The sequence below is a fragment of the Procambarus clarkii genome, chromosome 39 (genome assembly GCF_040958095.1).
Source record: "Procambarus clarkii isolate CNS0578487 chromosome 39, FALCON_Pclarkii_2.0, whole genome shotgun sequence".
NCBI classification, from domain to species: Eukaryota; Metazoa; Arthropoda; class Malacostraca; order Decapoda; family Cambaridae; genus Procambarus; species Procambarus clarkii.
In genome coordinates, this window is record NC_091188.1 from 8687110 (window position 1) to 8710735 (window position 23626).

The 23626-nt window shown below is 48.3% G+C and overlaps 1 protein-coding gene across 1 annotated transcript; it reads left to right on the forward strand.

Moving 5' to 3' along the window:
- Positions 1-277: 277 nt before the first annotated feature.
- Positions 278-9335, forward strand: LOC138372500 (platelet binding protein GspB-like). The gene is made up of 3 exons (XM_069337972.1): positions 278-619; positions 4476-4792; positions 8543-9335. The coding sequence occupies exons 1-3, from the start codon at positions 278-280 to the stop codon at positions 9333-9335; spliced, it is 1452 nt and encodes a 483-aa protein (XP_069194073.1).
- Positions 9336-23626: the final 14291 nt, after the last annotated feature.

The window sequence follows — 23626 nt, forward strand, 5'->3', positions numbered from 1 at the left end:
AAATAGTTACTTATAACTATACTAGAGTTATCAGTTGCTATAAGAAATAAGTTCTGTCTTATGTGGAGGGGAATGTGTACGGTCAGCCTTGGACGTAAATATGTGTATTTATGTATGTAAGTTACTTTGGCATTTTAAAGGAACTACAATCACCTTCTGTGGTTGATTGTTCAATAAAACGTTGTTTTAACAGCTTCGAAAGATTGTCACTTGCTTAGATAAACGAACTGTCTATGGAGGACAGTAAAAATTGTAAATATGCTGGTTAGCATTGTAAATGTGTGGCCACGTCTGTGGTAAGGAACAAAAATTATTGACAGATCAACAACCGGTGACTGACAGATCAACACCACCGGTGATTGACAGATCAACACCACCGGTGACTGACAGATCATCACCACCGGTGACTGACAGATCAACACCACCGGTGACTGACAGATCAACACCACCGGTGACTGACAGATCAACACCACCGGTGATTGACAGATCAACACCACCGGTGACTGACAGATCAACACCACCGGTGACTGACAGATCAACACCACCGGTGATTGACAGATCAACACCACCGGTGACTGACAGATCAACACCACCGGTGACTGACAGATCAACACCACCGGTGACTGACAGATCAACATATCTGAATTATGTTTTTTTTTTTAATTCATGCGAAGACAAAAGCGCAGAGGGCAATTAGAGGAGGCAATTAGACAGGGCAATTAGACAAAGCAATTAGACAAAGCAATTAGACTGGGCAATTAGACAGAGCAATTAGACAGGGCAATTAGAGGGGGGGCAATTTCAGACGGATCAGGACCAGATGCGTCTTACAGACGTCTCGTTAACGAGGGATAAGTAACGACGTAATTAGCAGGTACAGGCCCGGGAGAGACCTGGACAGACGGGAGTCTGGGAGTTAATTGAATTGGAAGCCATTATTCATCCTTATACATGGGATGTATACATTTATACATATTTAAAAACTCTGTTTCGTATAACAGTGACAGGTGAAGCTTCGAGTTAAATGGTGGTTGAAGGTGGAGGGTTGTTCTTCATGACCTGCCATGACAGGTGGAGGGTTGTTGTTCTTCATGACCTTCCATGACAGGTGGAGGGTTGTTGTTCTCCATGACCTTCCATGACAGGTGGAGGGTTGTTCTTCATGACCTTCCATGACAGGTGGAGGGTTGTTGTTCTCCATGACCTGCCATGACAGGTGGAGGGTTGTTGTTCTCCATGACCTGCCATGACAGGTGGAGGGTTGTTGTTCTCCATGACCTGCCATGACAGGTGGAGGGTTGTTGTTCTCCATGACCTGCCATGACAGGTGGAGGGTTGTTGTTCTTCATGACCTGCCATGACAGGTGGAGGGTTGTTGTTCTTCATGACCTGCCATGACAGGTGGAGGGTTGTTGTTCTTCATGACCTGCCATGACAGGTGGAGGGTTGTTGTTCTCCATGACCTGCCATGAAAGGTGGAGGGTTGTTGTTCTCCATGACCTGCCATGACAGGTGGAGGGTTGTTGTTCTCCATGACCTGCCATGACAGGTGGAGGGTTGTTGTTCTCCATGACCTGCCATGACAGGTGGAGGGTTGTTGTTCTCCATGACCTGCCATGACAGGTGGAGGGTTGTTGTTCTCCATGACCTGCCATGACAGGTGGAGGGTTGTTGTTCTCCATGACCTGCCATGACAGGTGGAGGGTTGTTGTTCTCCATGACCTGCCATGACAGGTGGAGGGTTGTTGTTCTCCATGACCTGCCATGACAGGTGGAGGGTTGTTGTACTCCATGACCTGCTATGACAGGTGGAGGGTTGTTGTTCTCCATGACCTGCCATGACAGGTGGAGGGTTGTTGTTCTCCATGACCTGCCATGACAGGTGGAGGGTTGTTGTTCTCCATGACCTGCCATGACAGGTGGAGGGTTGTTGTTCTTCATGACCTGCTATGACAGGTGGAGGGTTGTTGTTCTCCATGACCTGCCATGACAGGTGGAGGGTTGTTGTTCTTCATGACCTGCCATGACAGGTGGAGGGTTGTTGTTCTTCATGACCTGCCATGACAGGTGGAGGGTTGTTGTTCTCCATGACCTGCTATGACAGGTGGAGGGTTGTTGTTCTCCATGACCTGCCATGACAGGTGGAGGGTTGTTGTTCTCCATGACCTGCCATGACAGGTGGAGGGTTGTTGTTCTTCATGACCTTCCATGACAGGTGGAGGGTTGTTGTTCTCTATAACAGGTGGAGGGATGTTCTCCACGACAGGTGGAGGCTCTCCACCTGTCCTGTGTTCCTCTCAATGTTTGCTGATGATGCAAAAATTATGAGGAGGATCAGGACAGAGGAGGATAGTATGAGGCTACAAGATGACCTAGACAAACTGAAGGAATGGTCCAACAAATGGCTACTAAACTTCAACCCATGTAAATGTAAGGTAATGAAACTAGGAGGAGGAAATAGGAGGTCGGACACTAAATACCGAATGGGAGATGAAGTCCTTCACGAAACGGACAGAGAGAAAGATCTAGGAGTTGATATCACACCAAACCTGTCTCCTGAAGCTCACATCAAAAGAATAACATCAGCGGCGTATGCGAGGCTGGCTAACATCAGAACTGCCTTCAGAAACCTGTGTAAGGAATCCTTCAGAACCTTGTATACCACATATGTAAGACCAATCCTGGAGTATGCGGCCCCAGCATGGAGCCCGTACTTTGTCAAGCACAAGACGAAGTTGGAAAAAGTTCAGAGGTATGCCACTAGGCTAGTCTTGGAACTAAGAGGCATGAGTTATGAGGAAAGGCTGCGTGAACTGCACCTCACGTCGCTGGAAGACAGAAGAGCTCGGGGAGACATGATCACCTGATACAAAATTCTCAGGGGGAATTGACAGAGTAGACGAGGATGGATTATTTAACACGGGTGGTACACGCACAAGGGGACACAGGTGGAAGCTGAGTACCCAAATGAGCCACAGAGACATTAAAAGGAACTTTTTCAGTGTCAGAGTAGTTAGTAAATGGAATGTACTAGGAAGTGATGTGGTGGAGGTTGACTCCATACACAGTTTCAAATGTAGATATGACAGAGCCCAATAGGCTCAGGAATCTGTACACCAGTTGATTGACAGTTGAGAGGCGGGACCAAAGAGCCAGAGCTCAACCCCTGCAAGTACAACTACGTGAGTTCAACTTGGTGAGTACACATACTAGACTAGGTGAGTATCACAGTGAGTGAGGTCCCTCAGTGAGTGAGGTCCCTCAGTGAGTGAGGTCCCTCAGTGAGTGAGGCCCCTCAGTGAGTGAGGCCCCTCAGTGAGTGAGGTCCCTCAGTGAGTGAGGTCCCTCAGTGAGTGAGGTCCCTCAGTGAGTGAGGTCCCTCAGTGAGTGAGGTCCCTCAGTGAGTGAGGTCCCTCAGTGAGTGAGGCCCCTCAGTGAGTGAGGCCTCTCAGTGAGTGAGGCCCCTCAGTGAGTGAGGCCCCTCAGTGAGTGAGGTCCCTCAGTGAGTGAGGTCCCTCAGTGAGTGAGGCCCCTCAGTGAGTGAGGTCCCTCAGTGAGTGAGGTCCCTCAGTGAGTGAGGTCCCTCAGTGAGTGAGGTCCCTCAGTGAGTGAGGTCCCTCAGTGAGTGAGGTCCCTCAGTGAGTGAGGTCCCTCAGTGAGTGAGGTCCCTCAGTGAGTGAGGTCCCTCAGTGAGTGAGGCCCCTCAGTGAGTGAGGTCCCTCAGTGAGTGAGGTCCCTCAGTGAGTGAGGCCCCTCAGTGAGTGAGGTCCCTCAGTGAGTGAGGTCCCTCAGTGAGTGAGGTCCCTCAGTGAGTGAGGCCCCTCAGTGAGTGAGGTCCCTCAGTGAGTGAGGTCCCTCAGTGAGTGAGGTCCCTCAGTGAGTGAGGCCCCTCAGTGAGTGAGGTCCCTCAGTGAGTGAGGCCCCTCAGTGAGTGAGGTCCCTCAGTGAGTGAGGTCCCTCAGTGAGTGAGGTCCCTCAGTGAGTGAGGCCCCTCAGTGAGTGAGGTCCCTCAGTGAGTGAGGTCCCTCAGTGAGTGAGGCCCCTCAGTGAGTGAGGCCCCTCAGTGAGTGAGGCCCCTCAGTGAGTGAGGTCCCTCAGTGAGTGAGGTCCCTCAGTGAGTGAGGCCCCTCAGTGAGTGAGGCCCCTCAGTGAGTGAGGCCAGTCTACCCACGCACACGAAGACTGGAGCCGAAGGACTGTGCCGAAGAAACCACCAGAATGGTCCAACGGACAGGATGGCGGACCTGCAAAGCGTCGCGGAGCGCGCCTACAGTTCGCGGTGAGACACTTGGGACACGGCTGACCATCCACTCCTATCCTAACCTATCTCCTGCCTGCCGCTGGACCAGGATAGGCCGGGACGAGAGAGAGAGAAAGAGTGAAGCTGGCGATTCACGCAACTCTTCAGGTCACACTCTGCTCACCTCCATGGAGGCAGGGACTAGAAAAGGTGCCTTAATCATACCCTGCTTCAGGTGATTCAATTTAGCCCAGTCAGTGCACCCGGCACTCAAGCGGCTTCTGTGCTTTCTTCAGCCAGCACTCAAGCGGCCTCTGTGCTTGCTTCATCCAGCACTCAAGCGGCCTCTGTGCTTGCTTCAGCCAGCACTCAAGCGGCCTCTGTGCTTGCTTCAGCCAGCACTCAAGCGGCCTCTGTGCTTGCTTCATCCAGCACTCAAGCGGCCTCTGTGCTTGCTTCACCCAGCACTCAAGCGGCCTCTGTGCTTCAGCCAGCACTCAAGCTGGTCGACCAGTCTTGTGGAGCGTCAGGCGGCGCCCTGCTCCGGGAAAGGTATTCTTAATCTTCAGTAATTGCCAGTTGTCATGCCTACATCCGCTAAACTACACATTTCCGGTGAGTGGTGGGCTGGTGGGTTATGGAGGGAAGGGGGGGGGAGTTTGGTAGGCTGGTAGCTGGGTGAACATGGTCGTATGGTGGACTGGAGATTAAGGTAGGTTGGTGGACTGGTAGTTGGGCTGTAAGCTGATAGACAAAATGAAGAAAACTGAATGGGATCTGCAAAAATATAATCTCCTAGAAGATGCAGCCTAGGTGAAGCTGACACCACAATAGTGTAGCTGACAGCACTTAGGTGAAGCTACCAATAATTGGGTTAGAATGAAACCATCTAAAATGAAACTGGGAAGCCGGTCGGCCGAGCGGACAGCACGCTGGACTTGTGATCCTGTGGTCCCGGGTTCGATCCCGGGCGCCGGCGAGAAACAATGGGCAGAGATTCTCTCACCCTATGCCCCTGTTACCTAGTAGTAAAATAGGTACCTGGGTGTTAGTCAGCTGTCACGGGCTGCTTCATGGGGGTGCAGGCCTGGTCGAGGACCGGGCCGCGGGGACACTAAAGCCCCGAAATCATCTCAAGATAACCTCAAGATAACCTTCTGTATTAACTAGACATTATAAGGCTACAGATAAGTGACACAACCTGCAGCTTAAGTTGTGTCTAATACCGACTTTAATACATGTCAATAAGTCAACATTTGACACCTACAGCAGACAACATGACGATGAGATTGTCTTTTATGCTGAATTTTAAACATTTTATTCTCAAATGTTTGTGTTATTATGTATATATATTTTTTCTTCTTGTATGCATAGTTAGTCTTAGGTAAGGTTTGGTTAGGGTGGTTTGTGATACGGTTAGTTCTTTATACCAGCGAACTCATGAGGGCGCTTGGCAGCGTCTGGGTCATGTTGTGATTAAAACACACACACACACACATACACATACACACACACACACATACACATACACACACACACACACACATACACATACACACACACACACATACACACACACACACACACACACACACACACATACACACACACATACACATGCACACACACACACACACACACACACACACATATACACACACACACACACACACACACACATACATACACACACACACACACACACACACATACACACACACACACATACACACACACATACACACACACATACACATACACATACACACACACACACACACACACACACACACACACACACACACACACACATACACACACACACACACACACACACACACACACACACACACACACACACACACACATACACACACACACACACACACACACACACACACACACACACACACACATACACACACACACACACACACACACACACACACACACACACACATACACACACACACACACACACACACATACACACACACACACACACACACACACACACACACACACACACACACACACACACACAAGACGAAGCTGTAAGAAAAGAAAAACTTAAAAAAATGCTTCGTCTTGAAAAAAAAAAAACTTTTTTCAAGACGAAGCTGGAAAAAGTTCAGAGGTATGCCACTAGGGTAGTCCCAGAACTAAGAGGCATGAGTTATGAGAAAAGGCTGATTGAACTGCACCTCACCTCGCTGAAAGACACAAGAGCCCGGGAAGACATGATCACCACATACAAAATTCTCATGGGCAAACAAGGATGGATTATTTAAAACGGGTGATACACGCACAAGGGAACACAGGTGGAAGTTGTAAACCCAAATGAGCCACAGAGATATTAGAAAGAACTTTTTTCAGTGTCAGAGTAGTTAGTAAATGGAATGCATAAGGCAGTGATGTGGAGGAGGCAGTGATGCAGAGGCCACACAGTTTCAAATGTAGATATGATAGAGCCCAGTAGGCTCAGGAATCTGTACACCAGTTAATTGACAGTTGAGAGGCGGGACCAAAGAGCCAGAGCTCAACCCCCGCAAGCACAGCTAAGTGAATACACGTTTGATTGACTAGCAAGCACACTTAAATAACACCAACCACTTAACTACCATCCACCATATAACAAGCCAATAATACCTTCAGCATTACTTAATTTCAAAAATTGATGTATTTGATTTATGTATTTTAATCAAAATATGAATTATATTTCTCCTTTACACAAATTATTATTTTTTACTTTTAACTATTAACTATTAATTAACTTTTCCTCAATCCAAATTTATTCAAGTAATTATTATTATACTAGCTCTTATCAAGGCCTGGAGTGGCAGGTGCCTGGAGTGGCTGGTGCCTGGAGTGGCTGGTGCCTGGAGTGGCTGGTGCCTGGAGTGGCTGGTGCCTGGAGTGGCTGGAGTCTGGAGTGGCTGGAGTCTGGAGTGGCTGGAGCCTGGAGTGACTGGAGCCTGGAGTGGCTGGTGCCTGGAGTGGCTGGTGCCTGGAGTGGCTGGTGCCTGGAGTGGCTGGTGCCTGGAGTGGCTGGAGTCTGGAGTGGCTGGAGCCTGGAGTGACTGGAGCCTGGAGTGGCTGGTGCCTGGAGTGGCTGGTGCCTGGAGTGGCTGGTGCGTGGAGTGGCTGGTGCCTGGAGTGGCTGGTGCCTGGAGTGGCTGGTGCCTGGAGTGGCTGGTGCCTGGAGTGGCTGGAGTCTGGAGTGGCTGGTGCCTGGAGTGGCTGGAGTCTGGAGTGGCTGGTGCCTGGAGTGGCTGGAGCCTGGAGTGACTGGAGCCTGGAGTGACTGGAGCCTGGAGTGGCTGGTGCCTGGAGTGGCTGGAGTCTGGAGTGGCTGGTGCCTGGAGTGGCTGGAGCCTGGAGTGACTGGAGCCTGGAGTGGCTGGTGCCTGGAGTGGCTGGTGCCTGGAGTGGCTGGTGCCTGGAGTGGCTGGTGCCTGGAGTGGCTGGAGTCTGGAGTGGCTGGTGCCTGGAGTGGCTGGAGTCTGGAGTGGCTGGAGCCTGGAGTGGCTGGAGCCTGGAGTGACTGGAGCCTGGAGTGGCTGGAGTCTGGAGTGGCTGGTGCCTGGAGTGGCTGGAGTCTGGAGTGGCTGGTGCCTGGAGTGGCTGGAGCCTGGAGTGACTGGAGCCTGGAGTGGCTGGTGCCTGGAGTGGCTGGTGCCTGGAGTGGCTGGTGCCTGGAGTGGCTGGTGCCTGGAGTGGCTGGAGTCTGGAGTGGCTGGAGCCTGGAGTGGCTGGTGCCTGGAGTGGCTGGTGCCTGGAGTGGCTGGAGCCTGGAGTGACTGGAGCCTGGAATGGCTGATGGTGTGTTGGTCTGCAGTTAATTCAGTTATGACTGGATTAGGGGAAGAACCGGAGACATGATTAGATAACTCTCTCTCTCTCTCTCCCTCTCTCTCTCTCTCTCTCTCTCTCTCTCTCTCTCTCTCTCTCTCTCTCTCTCTCTCTCTCTCTCTCTGTCTCTCTCTCTCTCTCTCTCTCTCTCTGTCTCTCTCTCTCTCTCTCTCTCTCTCTCTCTCTCTCTCTCTCTCTCTCTCTCTCTCTCTCTGTCTCTCAGGCGCAATGGCAACATTGGATTACGTTACTTGTCAGAAATGAGCCAACCTGGTCAGGTTCATCACGTCAAAGCTTTGATACCAGAGTGAGCATTGATGCATGAGTCATAATTGATGCAAGAGTGAGCATTGATGCAAGAGTGAGCATTGATGCAAGAGTGAGCATTGATGCATGAGTTATCATTGATGCAAGAGTGAGCATTGATGCATGAGTTATCATTGATGCAAGAGTGAGCATTGATGCAAGAGTGTGCATTGATGCAAGAGTGAGCATTGATGCAAGAGTGAGCATTGATGCAAGAGTGAGTATTGATGCAAGAGTGATCATTGATGCAAGAGTGAGCATTGATGCAAGAGTGAGCATTGATGCAAGAGTGAGTATTGATGCAAGAGTGAGCATTGATGCAAGAGTGAGCATTGATGCAAGAGTGAGCATTGATGCAAGAGTGAGCATTGATGCAAGAGTGAGCATTGATGCAAGAGTGAGTATTGATGCAAGAGTGAGCATTGATGCAAGAGTGAGCATTGATGCAAGAGTGAGCATTGATGCAAGAGTGAGTATTGATGCAAGAGTGAGCATTGATGCAAGAGTGAGCATTGATGCAAGAGTGAGCATTGATGCAAGAGTGAGCATTGATGCAAGAGTGAGCATTGATGCAAGAGTGAGCATTGATGCAAGAGTGAGCATTGATGCAAGAGTGAGCATTGATGCAAGAGTGAGCATTGATGCAAGAGTGAGCATTGATGCAAGAGTGAGCATTGATGCAAGAGTGAGCATTGATGCAAGAGTGAGCATTGATGCAAGAGTGAGCATTGATGCAAGAGTGAGCATTGATGCAAGAGTGAGCATTGATGCAAGAGCGAGCATTATGGCACAGAGTAAGCGCAGAGGCAAGAGTGTAATGGTACTATTAATTTCTGCAACGAGTGCCATTGCATGCACCAGCACCAATCCCAGCCGAGCACTCTGGACAGGCTATCAGCTGACAGTAATTAAGAGAGCGAGCGCATCCGGCGGGTGAGACGCCCTGTGTCTCAGACGGTGTGTGTGTCTGTCGCACGACACAAGGCTGCCCGACGACCCCAGGGGCTACCTCCCGTTACTGGGGTCGTAGCTTGGCGCCAAGGCTGCCCGACGACCCCAGGGGCTACCTCCCGTTACTGGGGTCGTAGCTTGGCTCCAAGGCTGCCCGACGATCACAAGGGCCACCTCCCGTTACTGGGGTCGTAGCTTGGCTCCAAGGCTGCCCGACGATCACAAGGGCCACCTCCCGTTACTGGGGTCGTAGCTTGGCGCCAAGGCTGCCCGACGACCACAGGGGCTACCTCCCGTTACTGGGGTCGTAGCTTGGCGCCAAGGCTGCCCGACGACCCCAGGGGCTACCTCCCGTTACTGGGGTCGTAGCTTGGCTCCAAGGCTGCCCGACGATCACAAGGGCCACCTCCCGTTACTGGGGTCGTAGCTTGGCGCCAAGGCTGCCCGACGATCACAAGGGCCACCTCCCGTTACTGGGGTCGTAGCTCGGCTCCAAGGCTGCAGCAACGACCCCAGGGCCACCTCCCGTTACTGGGGTCGTAACTCGGCTCCAAGCCGGGCACACAAGAGCTAAAGACATTTGGGGGCGGACTCCCAACGAATTTGTATTCAGTGCTAAAGGCTATGAGGCCCCGATACCCGGAGCCTTTGACCTATTATTTATGTAGTAAAAAATAATGTGGTAGCAGTATTCAGTAAACTTACGAATAATCAGGGAGCTTACGTTACGATAAACATAAGTGTTACTTGCGAAGACGATACACAAGTATTCACACCTTCACATCATTTCAGGTCCCAAATCTACACAGTAAAATAACAACGTACTGGAGTGAACGATATGGAAGAAAATGCAGAATAGAACCAGTGAACAGCAGGGGTGCCATAGGCACAATCAGAGAACACTGTATAAACATCAGAGGTCCGCGGTTGTTCAACGTCCTCCCAGCGACTATAAGAAATATTGCTCGAACAACCGTGGACATCTTCAAGACACAACTAGATAGTTTTCTTCAAGAATTGCCGGACCAACCGGGTTGTGGTTGATATGCAGGCCTGCAGGCCGCTCCAAGCAACAGCCTGGTGGACCAAACTCTCACAAGTCAAGCCTGGCCTCGGGCCGGGCTTGGGGAGTAGCAGAACTCCCAGAACCCCATCAACCAGGTACACAGCAGGAATCGGTCCCCAATTCCCTAGTGTACTGAGGCAATGAGAGTTGGCCCTTTTGCTTGCACACACATGTGATCTGACTGATCACTTGTCAACATACTGATAGCAACTGCATGTGACACCTGCACTAACAAGGGACACTGACTGGAGTTACAACTGTACAAGGGCTTGTGTAATAATCAATATGAAATACAAATTAATTGCACAATGATTACCAACTCAAGTGAACAAATCCACAAGGGTCGTGACGAGGGTTCGAACCTGCGACCGGGATGATCCCAGACTCGCCTTAGTCGATTGCGTCACGACATGGTCAAAAGAATTGAAACCGGCAGTGCTACTGCCCTCACACGGATCCTGCAGCCTCTTCGAGACACAATGTCGTGGCGCAATCGACTAAGTCGCGTCTGGGATCATCCCGGACGTAGGTTCGAACTCTCATTCACGGCCCTAGTGAATTTGTTCATTTGATGCATCATGCTATTGTGATTTCTGTGTGTATTACCCACTCAAGTCACAAAGACACTAATAATCACTGGAAGAGATCGCTTCTCACTAAAACATATACCTATCACTGAAATAAACAGTCACTACAACAAAAATAGATCGTGGGATTAATGCAGGTCACTGAGACTATCACTGGCCATTGAAATACACAAAAGTCACTAAGAGAAGAATTAAATTAATGCTTGCAACAAGCTGCGCGTCGCTGAGACTCAACTATTCACTGGAATGACCATAAGTCACTGAGACATATACTTTCAGAGAAATGGCACAGGTCATTGAGACGCTAAACATGTGTGTGTGTAGGGGGGGGGGGAGGTTAATCGTCTGACACCTGAAACATCGTTAATCGTTAATTGGTTAATCGTCTGACACCTGAAACATCGTTAATCGTTAATTGGTTAATCGTCTGACACCTGAAACAAAGTGTTCAAACATCATCAAGTAGGCTGACAGTAAGACAAATGTTAATCTCGTCAATCTTCAAGCTTCCCCGCCTGTTGCAGGAGTACAAGGCAATATACCTGATCGGTTGGTCGCTCACCGTCATCACCACTAGGCAACGAACTGGAAGAGATGGTGTCATTACAGAACTGGCTGGACTTCACCCTTTTCACTGTCCATTCACACACGCTAACAGCTAGGAGGGGGAAATGACTTTCCGACTTGAGAATGGTCCAGGACGGACCGAAACGTCGTCGTCTCTTCACCTTCTAGTGTGTGGTCTGCTCAACTTACTTTAGCCACGTTATTGTGACTCATCGCCTGCATGACTTTCCTTAAATCCGCTGACATAGCGAGGCTTAGCAGGCTCGGGGTATGTGTAGGTGCTGCCTCCTGCACCTTCTCCTCCAGCATTTAGACATAAGAACATAAGAATAAAGGTAACTGCAGAAGGCCTATTGGCCCATACGAGGCAGCTCCTATTTATAACCACCCAATCCCACTCATATGTATGTACAACCCACGTTTGAAACAATTAAGGGTCCCCACCTCCACCACGTTATGTGGTAATTGGTTCCACAAATCAACAACCCTGTTACCGAACCAGTATTTGCCCAGGTCTTTCCTAAATCTAAACTTATCCAATTTATATCTATTGTTTCGTGTTCTGTCTTGTGCTGATAATTTTAATATCCCCTTTGTTATGCCCATTCATCCAATTGTAAACCTGTATCATATCACTCCTAACTCTTCGCCTTTCTAGAGAATGTAATTTAAGCTTTGTCAATCTTTCTTCATGCGACAGGTTTTTAATTTGGGGAATTAACTTTGTCATCCTACGCTGAACGTGTTCTAGTGAATTAATATCCATTCTACAGTACGGCGACCAAAACTGAACTGCATAATCTAAATGGGGCCTAACCAGAGCAAGATATAGCTGAAGAACAACACACAGATGTCTTATTACTAATGCTTTGATTAGTAAATCCCAGTGTCTTATTTGCCTTATTACAAACATTTATACATTAATTTTTTGGTTTTAAATTCTTACTAATCATAACTCCCAGATCCCTTTCGCAATCCGACTTCGCAATCTCAACACCATCTAGCTCGTATCTTGTAACTCTATCATCATTACCTAGCCTCAAAACCTTACATTTGTCAGCATTAAACTGCATCTGCCAATCTTTTAACCATTTCAAAACCCTATTACGATCGTCTTGAAGTAATAATGATTCTTTTTCCATGTTTATTTCCCTACCGATTTTTGTATCATCGGCAGATTTACAAATATTGCTGCTCAAACCTGAATCTAAATCATTTATATATATTTTGAGTAACAGAGGTCTCAGGACGGAGCCTTGAGGCACTCCACTTACAACATTTTCCCACTCTGACTTTAACCACATTTATACTATTTGTTTCCTTTGGTATAGCCATGCCTTAATCCAGTTTAATATAGCACCCCCAATGCCATTAGCCTCTAACTTTTTAATCAGTCTTTCATGTGGTACTGTATTAAAAGCTTTGCTAAAGTCAAGGTACACTACATCACACTCTTTACCACTATCAACTGCCTCAACTATGCTGGCATAAAATAATAGCAAATTCGTTAAACATGAACGGCCATTTGTAAAACCATGTTGTGAATCATTTATTCATTTATGTTTTTCAAAATGAAGATGAATGGTATTTGCAGTTATCGATTCCAGTAACTTTCCCACAATAGACGTTAGGCAAATTGGCCGATAGTTTGACGCAAATGATCTATCTTCTTTCTTAAAAATCGGTACCACATTAGCAACCTTCCACGACTCTGAAACCCTGCCTGACTCTAATGATTTATTAAATATGGTAGAAAATGGCTCGAAAAGCTCCTCTTTGCATTCTTTAAGCACCCTGGCAAGCACTTCTTCTGGCCCTGGGGATTTGTTAGGCTTCAGGTTCAATGGCTAACACTTTGGCCATTAAAACGAGGAACTAAACAATTAATCAAAATTGACTGAGAACTGCATAGGTAACTTAAGGGAGTAAAGAGAGAGAGTGAATGAGGGAGAGTGAATGAGGGAGAGTGAATGAGGGAGAGTGAATGAGGGAGAGTGAGAGTAAGTGAGGGAGAGTGAGAGTGAGTGAGAGAGATTGAGATAGAAATATTAGTTGCTACAGCCTCCGTATGACTTAACAAGTAATGCTACCGCCACCCTGAGTTACCGGACAGGGGACCGGAATGGGATTCGTAGGACTTGTACATTGTGTAATATGTTACCCGGACAGGTGTAAGGGACAATTGAATGGTGTGAGGATCCTGGTCTGTCACTCGAATAATCCTGACCACTTGAGGAACTATAAAGTACACAAGAATAAGGCGGGAAACACCCAATACTAACACCTCAACAAGAGACGGACGGGGGAGAGGAGTACTGGATAATTAAGGACACTAGGTCACTAGGGTAAAGGGGACGGTAGGCCCAATATCACTAAGACAACGAACCATTAATACACTTGACAAGGAATGACACTTGACAATATATGACTTTATATAAAGACAATTAAATAGACACTTGCCTAACTATAATCCCTAACAGAGCCAAATAAATGAATGATAAGGTGCTTTAGTTCAAGAGAGCCGTACTAATTCGAATGGTGGTCCACAAATTTCTTGGGGATGATGGTCTCTCCCGGTGTCCACTCACACCTTCCTCTTGGAACTTCTCGCACTCTACTGTGGCTGAACGTGATCTCCCGCTCCCCCAGCTGAACGTGAGGGCTTGCCTGTGATGTGTGAAGGGAGGTTAATCCCTGTAGATTATCATGACGGCATCAACTCTGACCACCTGGTGACTCAGTGACTGTTGACCTGTCCCCATGGTTAACTTCCACGGAGGTGTAACTTTTCCCTTGTCTGGCGCCGTCTGTCTGGCGCCGCGCCTGTGGCTTGTTCATGCTGTTATGATGTTCATGTTGTTCTACTATGTACTGCTCTCTTGTTACAGTAAGGTATAAGCAGTACAGGTACAGTGGTACAGGCAGTGCAGGGTACACGTACAGCCAGTGCAGGGTACAGGCAATTTAGGGTACAGGGGGGAGGTACAGGGGAGAGAGCTTGGGATGCTCCTCCTCCCTCACCATTCGGTGGAGCAACAGGTGGTGGTCTCGCCTGTGTCTAGTATTGATTACTTCACCACGTGGCGTGTTCCTCCCTGGGGGGGGGAGGGGGAAGGGGGTGCTGGAGGCTGGTGTGGGTACTTACCTATCAGTGACTGCGGGGGAGTAGTGGTCTATATAGCGCCTTGTGTGCCTCAGTCTGTGCCAACCTTTTTTTGGTGGCCTTTTTTGGGCCTTTTGTGTGTGGCAGTTCAACTTTCCTTTGAGGCATAACTCATTGTCGAATCTGGCCTTAAATTTGTGATGGGTTGATTGACAGGTGATGCTGGTGCAACCGTCAAATCTTCCTGAAGTTTTTTGTGTTGCTGCTGTAGATGCTGTGCTTGATAGTGACTATGCTACATCGTACCCAAAAACTGTGTGTGTGTGTGTGTGTGTGTGTGTGTGTGTGTGTGTGTGTGTGTGTGTGTGTGTGTGTGTGTGTGTGTGTGTGTGTGTGTGTACTCACCTAGTTGTGTTTGCGGGGGTTGAGCTCTGGCTCTTTTGTCCTGCCTCTCAACCGTCAATCAACAGGTGTACAGATTCCTGAGCCTATTGGGCTCTATCATATCTACACTTGAAACTGTGTATGGAGTCAGCCTCCACCACATCACTTCCTAATGCATTCCATTTGTCAACCACTCTGACACTAAAAAAGTTCTTTCTAATATCTCTGTGGCTCATTTAGGCGCTCAGTTTCCACCTGTGTCCCCTTGTGCGTGTGCCCCTTGTGTTAAATAGCCTGTCGTTATCTACCCTATCAATTCCCTTGAGAATCTTGAATGTAGTGATCATGTCCCCCCTAACTCTTCTGTCTTCCAGCGAAGTGAGGTTCAATTCCCGCAGTCTCTCCTCGTAGCTCATACCTCTCAGCTCGGGTACTAGTCTGGTGGCAAATCTTTGAACCTTTTCCAGTTTAGTCTTATCCTTGACTAGATATGGACACCATACTGGGGCTGCATACTCCAGGATTGGCCTGACATATGTGGTATACAAAGTTCTGAATGATTCTTTACACCAATTTCTGAATGCCGTTCGTATGTTGGCCAGCCTGGCATATGCCGCTGATGTTATCCTCTGGATATGTGCTGCAGGAGACAGGTCTGGCGTGATATCAACCACCAAGTCTTTTTCTTTCTCTGACTCCTGAAGGATTTCCTCTCCCAGATGATACCTTGTATTTGGCCTCCTGCTCCCTACACCTATCTTCATTACATTACATTTGGTTGGGTTGGACTCTAACAACCCCTTGTTCGACCATTCCTTCAGTTTGTCTAGGTCTTCTTGAAGCCTCAAACAGTCCTCTTCTGTCTTAATCCTTCTCATAATTTTGGCATCATCCGCAAACATTGAGAGAAATGAATCTATACCCTCCGGGAGATCATTTACATATATCAGAAATAAGATAGGACCGAGTACAGAGCCCTGTGGGACTCCACTGGTGACTTCACGCCAATCAGAGGTCTCACCCCACACCGTAACTCTCTGCTTCCTATTGCTTAGGTACTCTCTTATCCACTGGAGCACCTTACCAGCTACACCTGCCTGTCTCTCCAGCTTATGTACCAGCCTCTTATGCGGTACTGTGTCAAAGGCTTTCCGACAATCCAAAAAAATGCAGTCCGCCCAGCCCTCTCTTTCTTGCTTAATCAGTATCACCTGGTCATAGAATTCTATTAAGCCAGTCAGGCAAGATTTACCCTCCCTGAACCCATGTTGTCGATTTGTCACGAAGTCCCTTCTCTCCAGATGTGCTACCAGGTTTTTTCTCACGATCTTCTCCATCACCTTGCATGGTATACAAGTCAAGGATACTGGCCTGTAGTTCAGTGCCTCTTGCCTGTCGCCCTTTTTGTATATTGGGACCACATTCGCCGTCTTCCATATTTCTGGTAGGTCTCCCGTCTCCAGTGACCTACTATACACTATGGAGAGTGGCAAGCAAAGTGCCTCTGCACACTCTTTCAGTACTCATGGCGAGATCCCGTCTGGACCAACAGCCTTTCTAACATCCAGATCCAGCAGGTGTCTCTTGACCCCCTCTCTCGTAATTTCAAACTCTTCCAAGGCCGCCTGGTTTACGTCCCTTTCTCCTAGCACAGTGACCTCACCTTGTTCTGTTGTGAAGACCTCTTGGAACCTCTTGTTGAGTTCATCACACACCTCTTTGTCATTCTCTGTATACCTGTCCTCGCCTGTTCTAAGTTTCACTACCTGTTCTTTCACTGTTGTTTTCCTTCTGATGTGACTGTAAAGTAGCTTTGGTTCGGTCTTGGCTTTGTTTGCTATATCATTTTCATAACTTTTCTCTGCTTCTCTTCTCACCCTGACATACTCATTCCTGGTTCTCTGGTATCTCTCTCTGCTTTCTGGTGTTCTGTTATTCCGGAAGTTCCTCCATGCCCTTTTGGTCAGTTTCTTCACTTCCATACATGCCCTATTAAACCATGGATTCTTCTTTTGTTTCTCGGATTTTTCCTTTTGTGCCGGGATGTATCTGCTTACTGCCTCCTGACACTTTTGGGTGACATAGTCCATCATATCTTGTACAGACTTAGCTCTGAGGACTGTGGCCCATGGTATTTCCCTTAGGAAGCTTCTCATCTCCTCATAATTTCCCTTTCGGTATGCCAGCCTTTTGTTTCCTAGTCCTTTTTCGGGGGGAATAATTCCTAGCTCTACCAGGTACTCAAAGTTCAATACACTGTGATCACTCATTCCCAAGGGTGCTTCCATCTTGACTTCCCTTATATCCCACTCATTTAGGGTAAATATCAGATCAAGCATTGCTGGTTCATCCTCTCCTCTCATTCTTGTTGGATCCCTTGATGTGTTGGCTTAGAAAGTTTCTTGTTGCCACGTCCAGCAGCATAGCTCTCCATGTTTCTGGTCCTCCATGCGGGTCTCTGTTCTCCCAATCTATCTTCCCATGGTTGAAGTCTCCCATAATTAGTAGTCCAGATCCATTCCTGCTAGCAACAGAAGCTGCTCTCTCTATTATGTTAATGGTGGCCATATTGTTTCTATCATATTCCTGTCTGGGTCTTCTGTCATTTGGTGGTGGATTATATATGACTACGACTATAATTTTTTGCCCTCCAGTTTTTATTGTTCCTATTATGTAGTCACTGAAACCTTCACATCCCTGAACAACCAACTCCTCAAAATCCCAGCCTTTTCTTACCAGCAGAGCTACACCACCACCACCTCTTCCTTCTCTCTCTTTCCTCATAACATAATAGTCCTGTGGGAACACTGCATTTGTTATTGTTTTCGTCAGCTTTGTTTCTGTGAGAGCTATTATGTCTGGGTTTTCCTCTAGTACCCATTCTCCAAGTTCATTTGACTTATTTGTAATAACATCTATGTTAGTGTACATTGCCTTGAGGCTCACTTTCTTCTGTCCCTTCTCAAATCTCCTCCTTGGTGAATGTTCTGCTGGTGGAGGAAGCTGTGCCATGGGTGTGAGGATTTGTGAGGTGGATGCCAGGGTTGCAGAGGATACTGGGATGAGGGGTGGGGGGTCAAGTGAAGGAGGAAGGACAGGAAGGGTATGGGGTGAACGGGGCGGGAGGACAGGAAGGAAAGGGGGGTTTTCTATGCAGAGGAGGGTGGTGGGGTTGCCCTCCCCGCTCGTGTTACTGGGTAGCTGGTTGTGGGTTCCCCCCTCGCCTCTGGGGGTGATGTGTTGGGAGCTGTGGTTTCCTGGTTTTCCCCTCTCGCCCTGCGCTTCTTCCTTGCTTCTGCCGCCATGGCCCTCTCCTCCCTCGTCATGTCCCTCTGGAGGAATACTTTTTTGAATTCTCCCACATGTTGCAGGTGGCTTTTCTTTGTTAGAATCGTGTCCTTTGTGTTCTCGTTTGAAAACACTATCTTTAACACACGGTCTCGGTCTTTTTTGTACCAGCCTAACCTGAAAACCTTCTCAATGCTATGCTCAGCCCCTTCCATGTCTAGTGCCTTCAGTATTTCATTCACTGCCACTTTGTCCTTATCATTCCACTCTTTCCTATTAGAGCCTTCCTGCTCTTTAATACCTACAGCTACCACTGCTCTTTTCCTTTCTAGCAGCTGGGTAGTGGAGCATGCCGCTTCCTGTGAGGTGGCTGCTTTCATGGCTACCTCCATCACTGCAGGCATTACTTCAGAGTTGTTTTTTTTAGCATTTCTGCAAATGTTGCATTTAATGTGGCATTCTCTTCCAAAGTACTATTACCACCACCTCCCTGGGTGGTTATCTGAGTCTCAGCATCGATACTGTTCTCTTTGAGGGCTCTAATCTCCTCCTTTGCTGCTGTCAGCTCTCTTTTTAGGTTGCTTATTTCATTCTTCATTTCCTGCATCATTTCCTGCATCTCACTCTTGATGTCCTCCAGAAACTGGGCGAACATTTCCTTCATTTCGTCAGCCTGAACTTTTCCCTGTTCCCCTGTTGCTTCTGGCTGTCATGCTTGACCCTGTTCCTAGTTGTGCCATGATAGGATTCGTCAGAAGGGCAGAGCGGGGTGGGGGAGAGATAGAGAGGGAGAGAGAGAGAGAGAGAGAGATAGAGAGAGGAGAGAGAGAGAGAGAGAGAGAGAGAGAGAGAGAGAGAGAGAGAGAGAGAGAGAGAGGGAGGGAGGGAGAGAGACAAAGAGAGAGATAAAGAGAGAGAGAGAGAGAGAGAGAGAGAGAGAGAGAGAGAGAGAGAGAGAGAGAGAGAGAGAGAGAGAGAGAGAGAGAGATAAAGAAAGATAGAGAGAGGGAGGGAGGGAGAGAGATAAAGAGAGAGAGAGGAGAAATGTGGGAGAGAGAGAGAGAGAGGGGGAGAGTATATGTAAGGGGGATGCAGGGGACTGTGGGGTGGGGGGGTGGTGGTGGCGACCAGGTGAGGTCAGGTCAGGTCAGATGGGGGGTAAGAGAGAAGGTGGGGTATAGTAGGGGCTTGGCTCTTTCCAGAAAAGGTGTTAATCCTTTCTTTCCTGACTGGACGTTTGTGTGTGCCTATGTGTGTGCGTTTTTGCGTGTGCGTGCGTGCATACGTACGTGGGCGTGCGTGCGTGCGCGAGTGCGTGTACACGAGATCCCTTATGTGTTACCTCTACCTAAATGAGCCACTTTGAGATTTTAAATATATATGATATCCTGAACAAGAATTTTATAATATTTTACCTCGCACTGTACACCTGATTAATTGACCAGAGAGGGGTACATACCAGTCTTCCTTTCCGCTCACACAACTAGATGAGTAATGATGATGTATGGTTGACGATGGTCTCCGTCGTCGCCTTCCACTTGGTGCTTCTCTAAGTGCTAGTAGATTGATGATGTCGGTTCTTCTCTATCTACAATAAGCTCTGGAGTCAGTCACTGTATCGTTGTGTGACAGTTCACTAATTTTAGTTAGTTAAATTTTAAGTTAATTTTTAATTAACTGTGTGTGTGTGTGTGTGTGTGTGTGTGTGTACTCACCTAGTTGTGCTTGCGGGGGTTGAGCATTGGCTCTTTGATCCCGCCTCTCAACTGTCAATCATTTGGTATACAGCTTCCTGAGCCTACTGGGCTCTATCATATCTACATTTGAAACTGTGTATGGAGTCTTGCCTAATTTTTGTTGCTTGGTCATGGAATTCTATTAAACCTGTGAGGCACGATTTACCATCCCTGAACCCATGTTGGTGGTTTCGTTACAAAGTTATTTCCCTCCAGATGCTCTACGAGCCTTTTCCTCGCGATCTTCTCCATCACCTTGCATGGTATACAAGTTAGGGAAACTGGCCTGTAGTTCAGTGCCTCTTGCCTGTCACCCTTTTTGTATATTATGTTAGCTGTCTTCTAGCTTTCCGGTAGGTCTTCTGTTTGCAGTGACCTATTATACACTATAGAGTGTGGTCAAATTCTTCCAAGGTTGCTTGGTTTGCCTTCTCCTCATTTAGTGCAGGGACTTCTCCTTGTTCTATTGTGAAGACCTTCTGGAATCTCTTGTTGAATACTACACACACACCCTTGTCGTTCTCTGTGTATCTGTTCTTCCCTTTCTCAGTTTCATCACTTGTTCCTTCATTGCTGTTTTCCTCCTGATGTGACTGTGGAGCAGCTTTGGTTGGGTCTTAGCTTTACTCGCTATGTCATTTTCAAACTGTCTCTCTGCTTCTCTCCTCACTCTGACGTACTCATTTCTGGCCCTCTGGTATCTCTCCCTGCTCTCTGGTGTTCTGTTATTTCTGTAGTTTCTCCATGTTCTTGTACTCAATTGCTTCGGTACCTTACATTCCTAATTGAACCATGGATTCTTCTGTTGCCTTTCATTTTTCTCCTTGTGGTGCCGGGATAAACCTGTCTGCTTCTTCTCGGCACTTCTGGGTGACATAATCCATCATATCCTGTACAGTCTTCTCTCTGAGTTCTGATTCCCATGATATTCCCATTAGGAAGTTCCTCATCTCGTCATATTTTCCTCTTCGGTAATTTAATCTTTTCCCTTCCAGTCCCTCCTTAGATAGGTTATCCCTACCTTCACCAGATACTGAAATGTTAATACACTGTGGTCACTCATTCGTATGGGGGCTTCAAATTTGTCTTCTCTTATTTCTGAGAGGTAGGTGTGTGTGTGTGTGTGTGTGTGTGTGTGTGTGTGTGTGTGTGTGTGTGTGTGTGCGTGTGTGTGTGTGTGTGTGTGTGTGTGTGTGTGTGTGTGTGTGTGTGTGTGTGTGCGTGTGTGTGTGTGTGTGTGTGTGTGTGCGTGTGTGCGTGCGCGGGCGCACTTACCTAGCAGTACTCACCTACCTACACTTACCTCACATCGGAACACTTCTGGTTTGGAGACACTGCGCCCTCCACCCACAGAGCTACAGAGGAGCCCAACAGAGCCAAGTGTCACCACTCAGGTTACCCAAGACGCCACACAAGGAGAGTGCACTCAGACCACCACCTTCTGTGTGCACTTCTGAGTGGCGTCCCAGGAACCAGCAGCAGCAGCACCAGCAACAGCACCAGCACCAGCAGCAGCAACAGCAGCAGTAGCAGCAGCACCAGCAGCAGCACGTCCATCTTTTCAACGTATACTATAGACCCTGGCCGGAATTTGATCAGCAGACAGATTCTGCTGGGTCCTGCCCCCCCTTCCCCCCCTTCCCTCCTCCCTCCCCAGCTCCCTCCTCACATAAGAAACATCATGCCCTTTTTCCCCTAGCTGTACTTACCTGGCTGTACTTACCTGACTGTACTTACCTTCTTCATCTACCTACATTCACCTACCTGTAGGGAACACGTCTGATGATTCTTCCTCCTCCGTTTGTCCCTGGGCCACCTACCTGGCCAGGATCAGCCAAGGGGGCCCCCTCTCCAGGGGGAAGGGCCCTTGGCTGATCCCCTCCGGGGCCCCCTGGCAACAGCCTCCAGGGGATGCTCTTGAAGGCGGCAGCGCGAACGGAAAGAGCAGGAGATGGAGCAGGCAAAAATATTTCGTTTTGGAAATATGGATGAGAAAATGTTGGGGGGAAGAGGCTTGGTGTAAGGCTCAGGGCTTGGTGGCTGGTTCAGGGCTTGGTGGCTGATTTGGGCTTGGTGAAAGGCTTAGGGCTTGGTGAAAGGCTCAGGGCTTGGCTGAAGGCTCAGGGCTTGGTGTAAGGCTCAGGGCTTGGTGAAAGGTTCAGGGCTTGGTGGAAGGTTCAGGGTTTGGTGAAAGGTTCAGGGCTTGGTGAAAGGTTCAGGGCTTGGTGAAAGGTTCAGGGCTTGGTGGCTGGATCAGGGCTTGGTGAAAGGTTCAGGGCTTGGTGAAAGGTTCAGGGCTTGGTGAAAGGTTCAGGGCTTGGTGAAAGGTTCAGGGCTTGGTGGAAGGTTCAGGGCTTGGTGAAAGGCTCAGGGCTTGGTGAAAGGTTCAGGGCTTGGTGGCTGGTTCAGGGCTTGGTGAAAGGTTCAGGGCTTGGTGAAAGGTTCAGGGCTTGGTGGAAGGTTCAAGGCTTGGTGAAAGGCTCAGGGCTTGGTGAAAGGCTCAGGGCTTGGTGAAAGGTTCAGGGCTTGGTGGCTGGTTCAGGGCTTGGTGGAAGGCTCAGGGCTTGGTGAAAGGCTCAGGGCTTGGTGAAAGGTTCCGGGCTTGGTGGCTGGTTCAAGGCTTGGTGGAAGGCTCAGGGCTTGGTGGAAGGCTCAGGGCTTGGTGAATGGCTCAGGGCTTGGTGAAAGGCTCAGGGCTTGGTGAAAGGCTCAGGGCTTGGTGGAAGGCTCAGGGCTTGGTGAAAGGCTCAGGGCTTGGTGGAAGAAAATAGTACAGGACTGGACACAATATCAAGAAGGTAGTCCATGAGTCTAAAAAATTATATGAATCAGTTGGCAGACTAGTCAATAAAACTTATCTATAGAGTTTCAGTAGAAGAGGGTGAGGGGGGGGGGGATACGATGGATGGTCTTAGAACACTCCTTGGTACAGGAAAGGATTTCTTAGTCAACACGGATTACTGGACTGGAAACTCTGACCAATATAAGACTCCACCTTAACTTAAGCAGACTGTAGCTGGATCGCAGATAGGGACCACATCTGAGGCCCGGACCTTGGGTCATCTGAGCACACTGGACGAGGAATACAATTTACTTTTATATACACCACAGTAACGTGGTTTACCTATGAGAAAACGCTTGGAGCAGGTCACCTGGGGAGGGGAATAACCGGGTCCTAGTCCAGCCCGAGACACGCTCCTTAACGATGACTGATCGATAAATGGCCTGAGGAAAACACTTCCCCTCACAGGCTACAACGCCTCGTGGGGAAAAAAAGATATAGACGATGCAGAAGAGGAAAGACTCACCCATTACATCTGTGGGGAAAATTGGGACTTTGTATGGGGGAATATGAAAAGGCAAAAAAGGGGTTGTCATTCAACCCCTTTTTTGACAGAAGTTAAAATGTAACCAGTCAGGGGTAACCAGAAATGCAAAATCAAATCCAGGAGGCTTTTCCCAGCTTCGCCAGACCAAAGTGGTGTGGAAAGTGCAGGGTCTCTGAGAACAAATACCACCCAACTGGTGAATGAGAATCACGAAAAT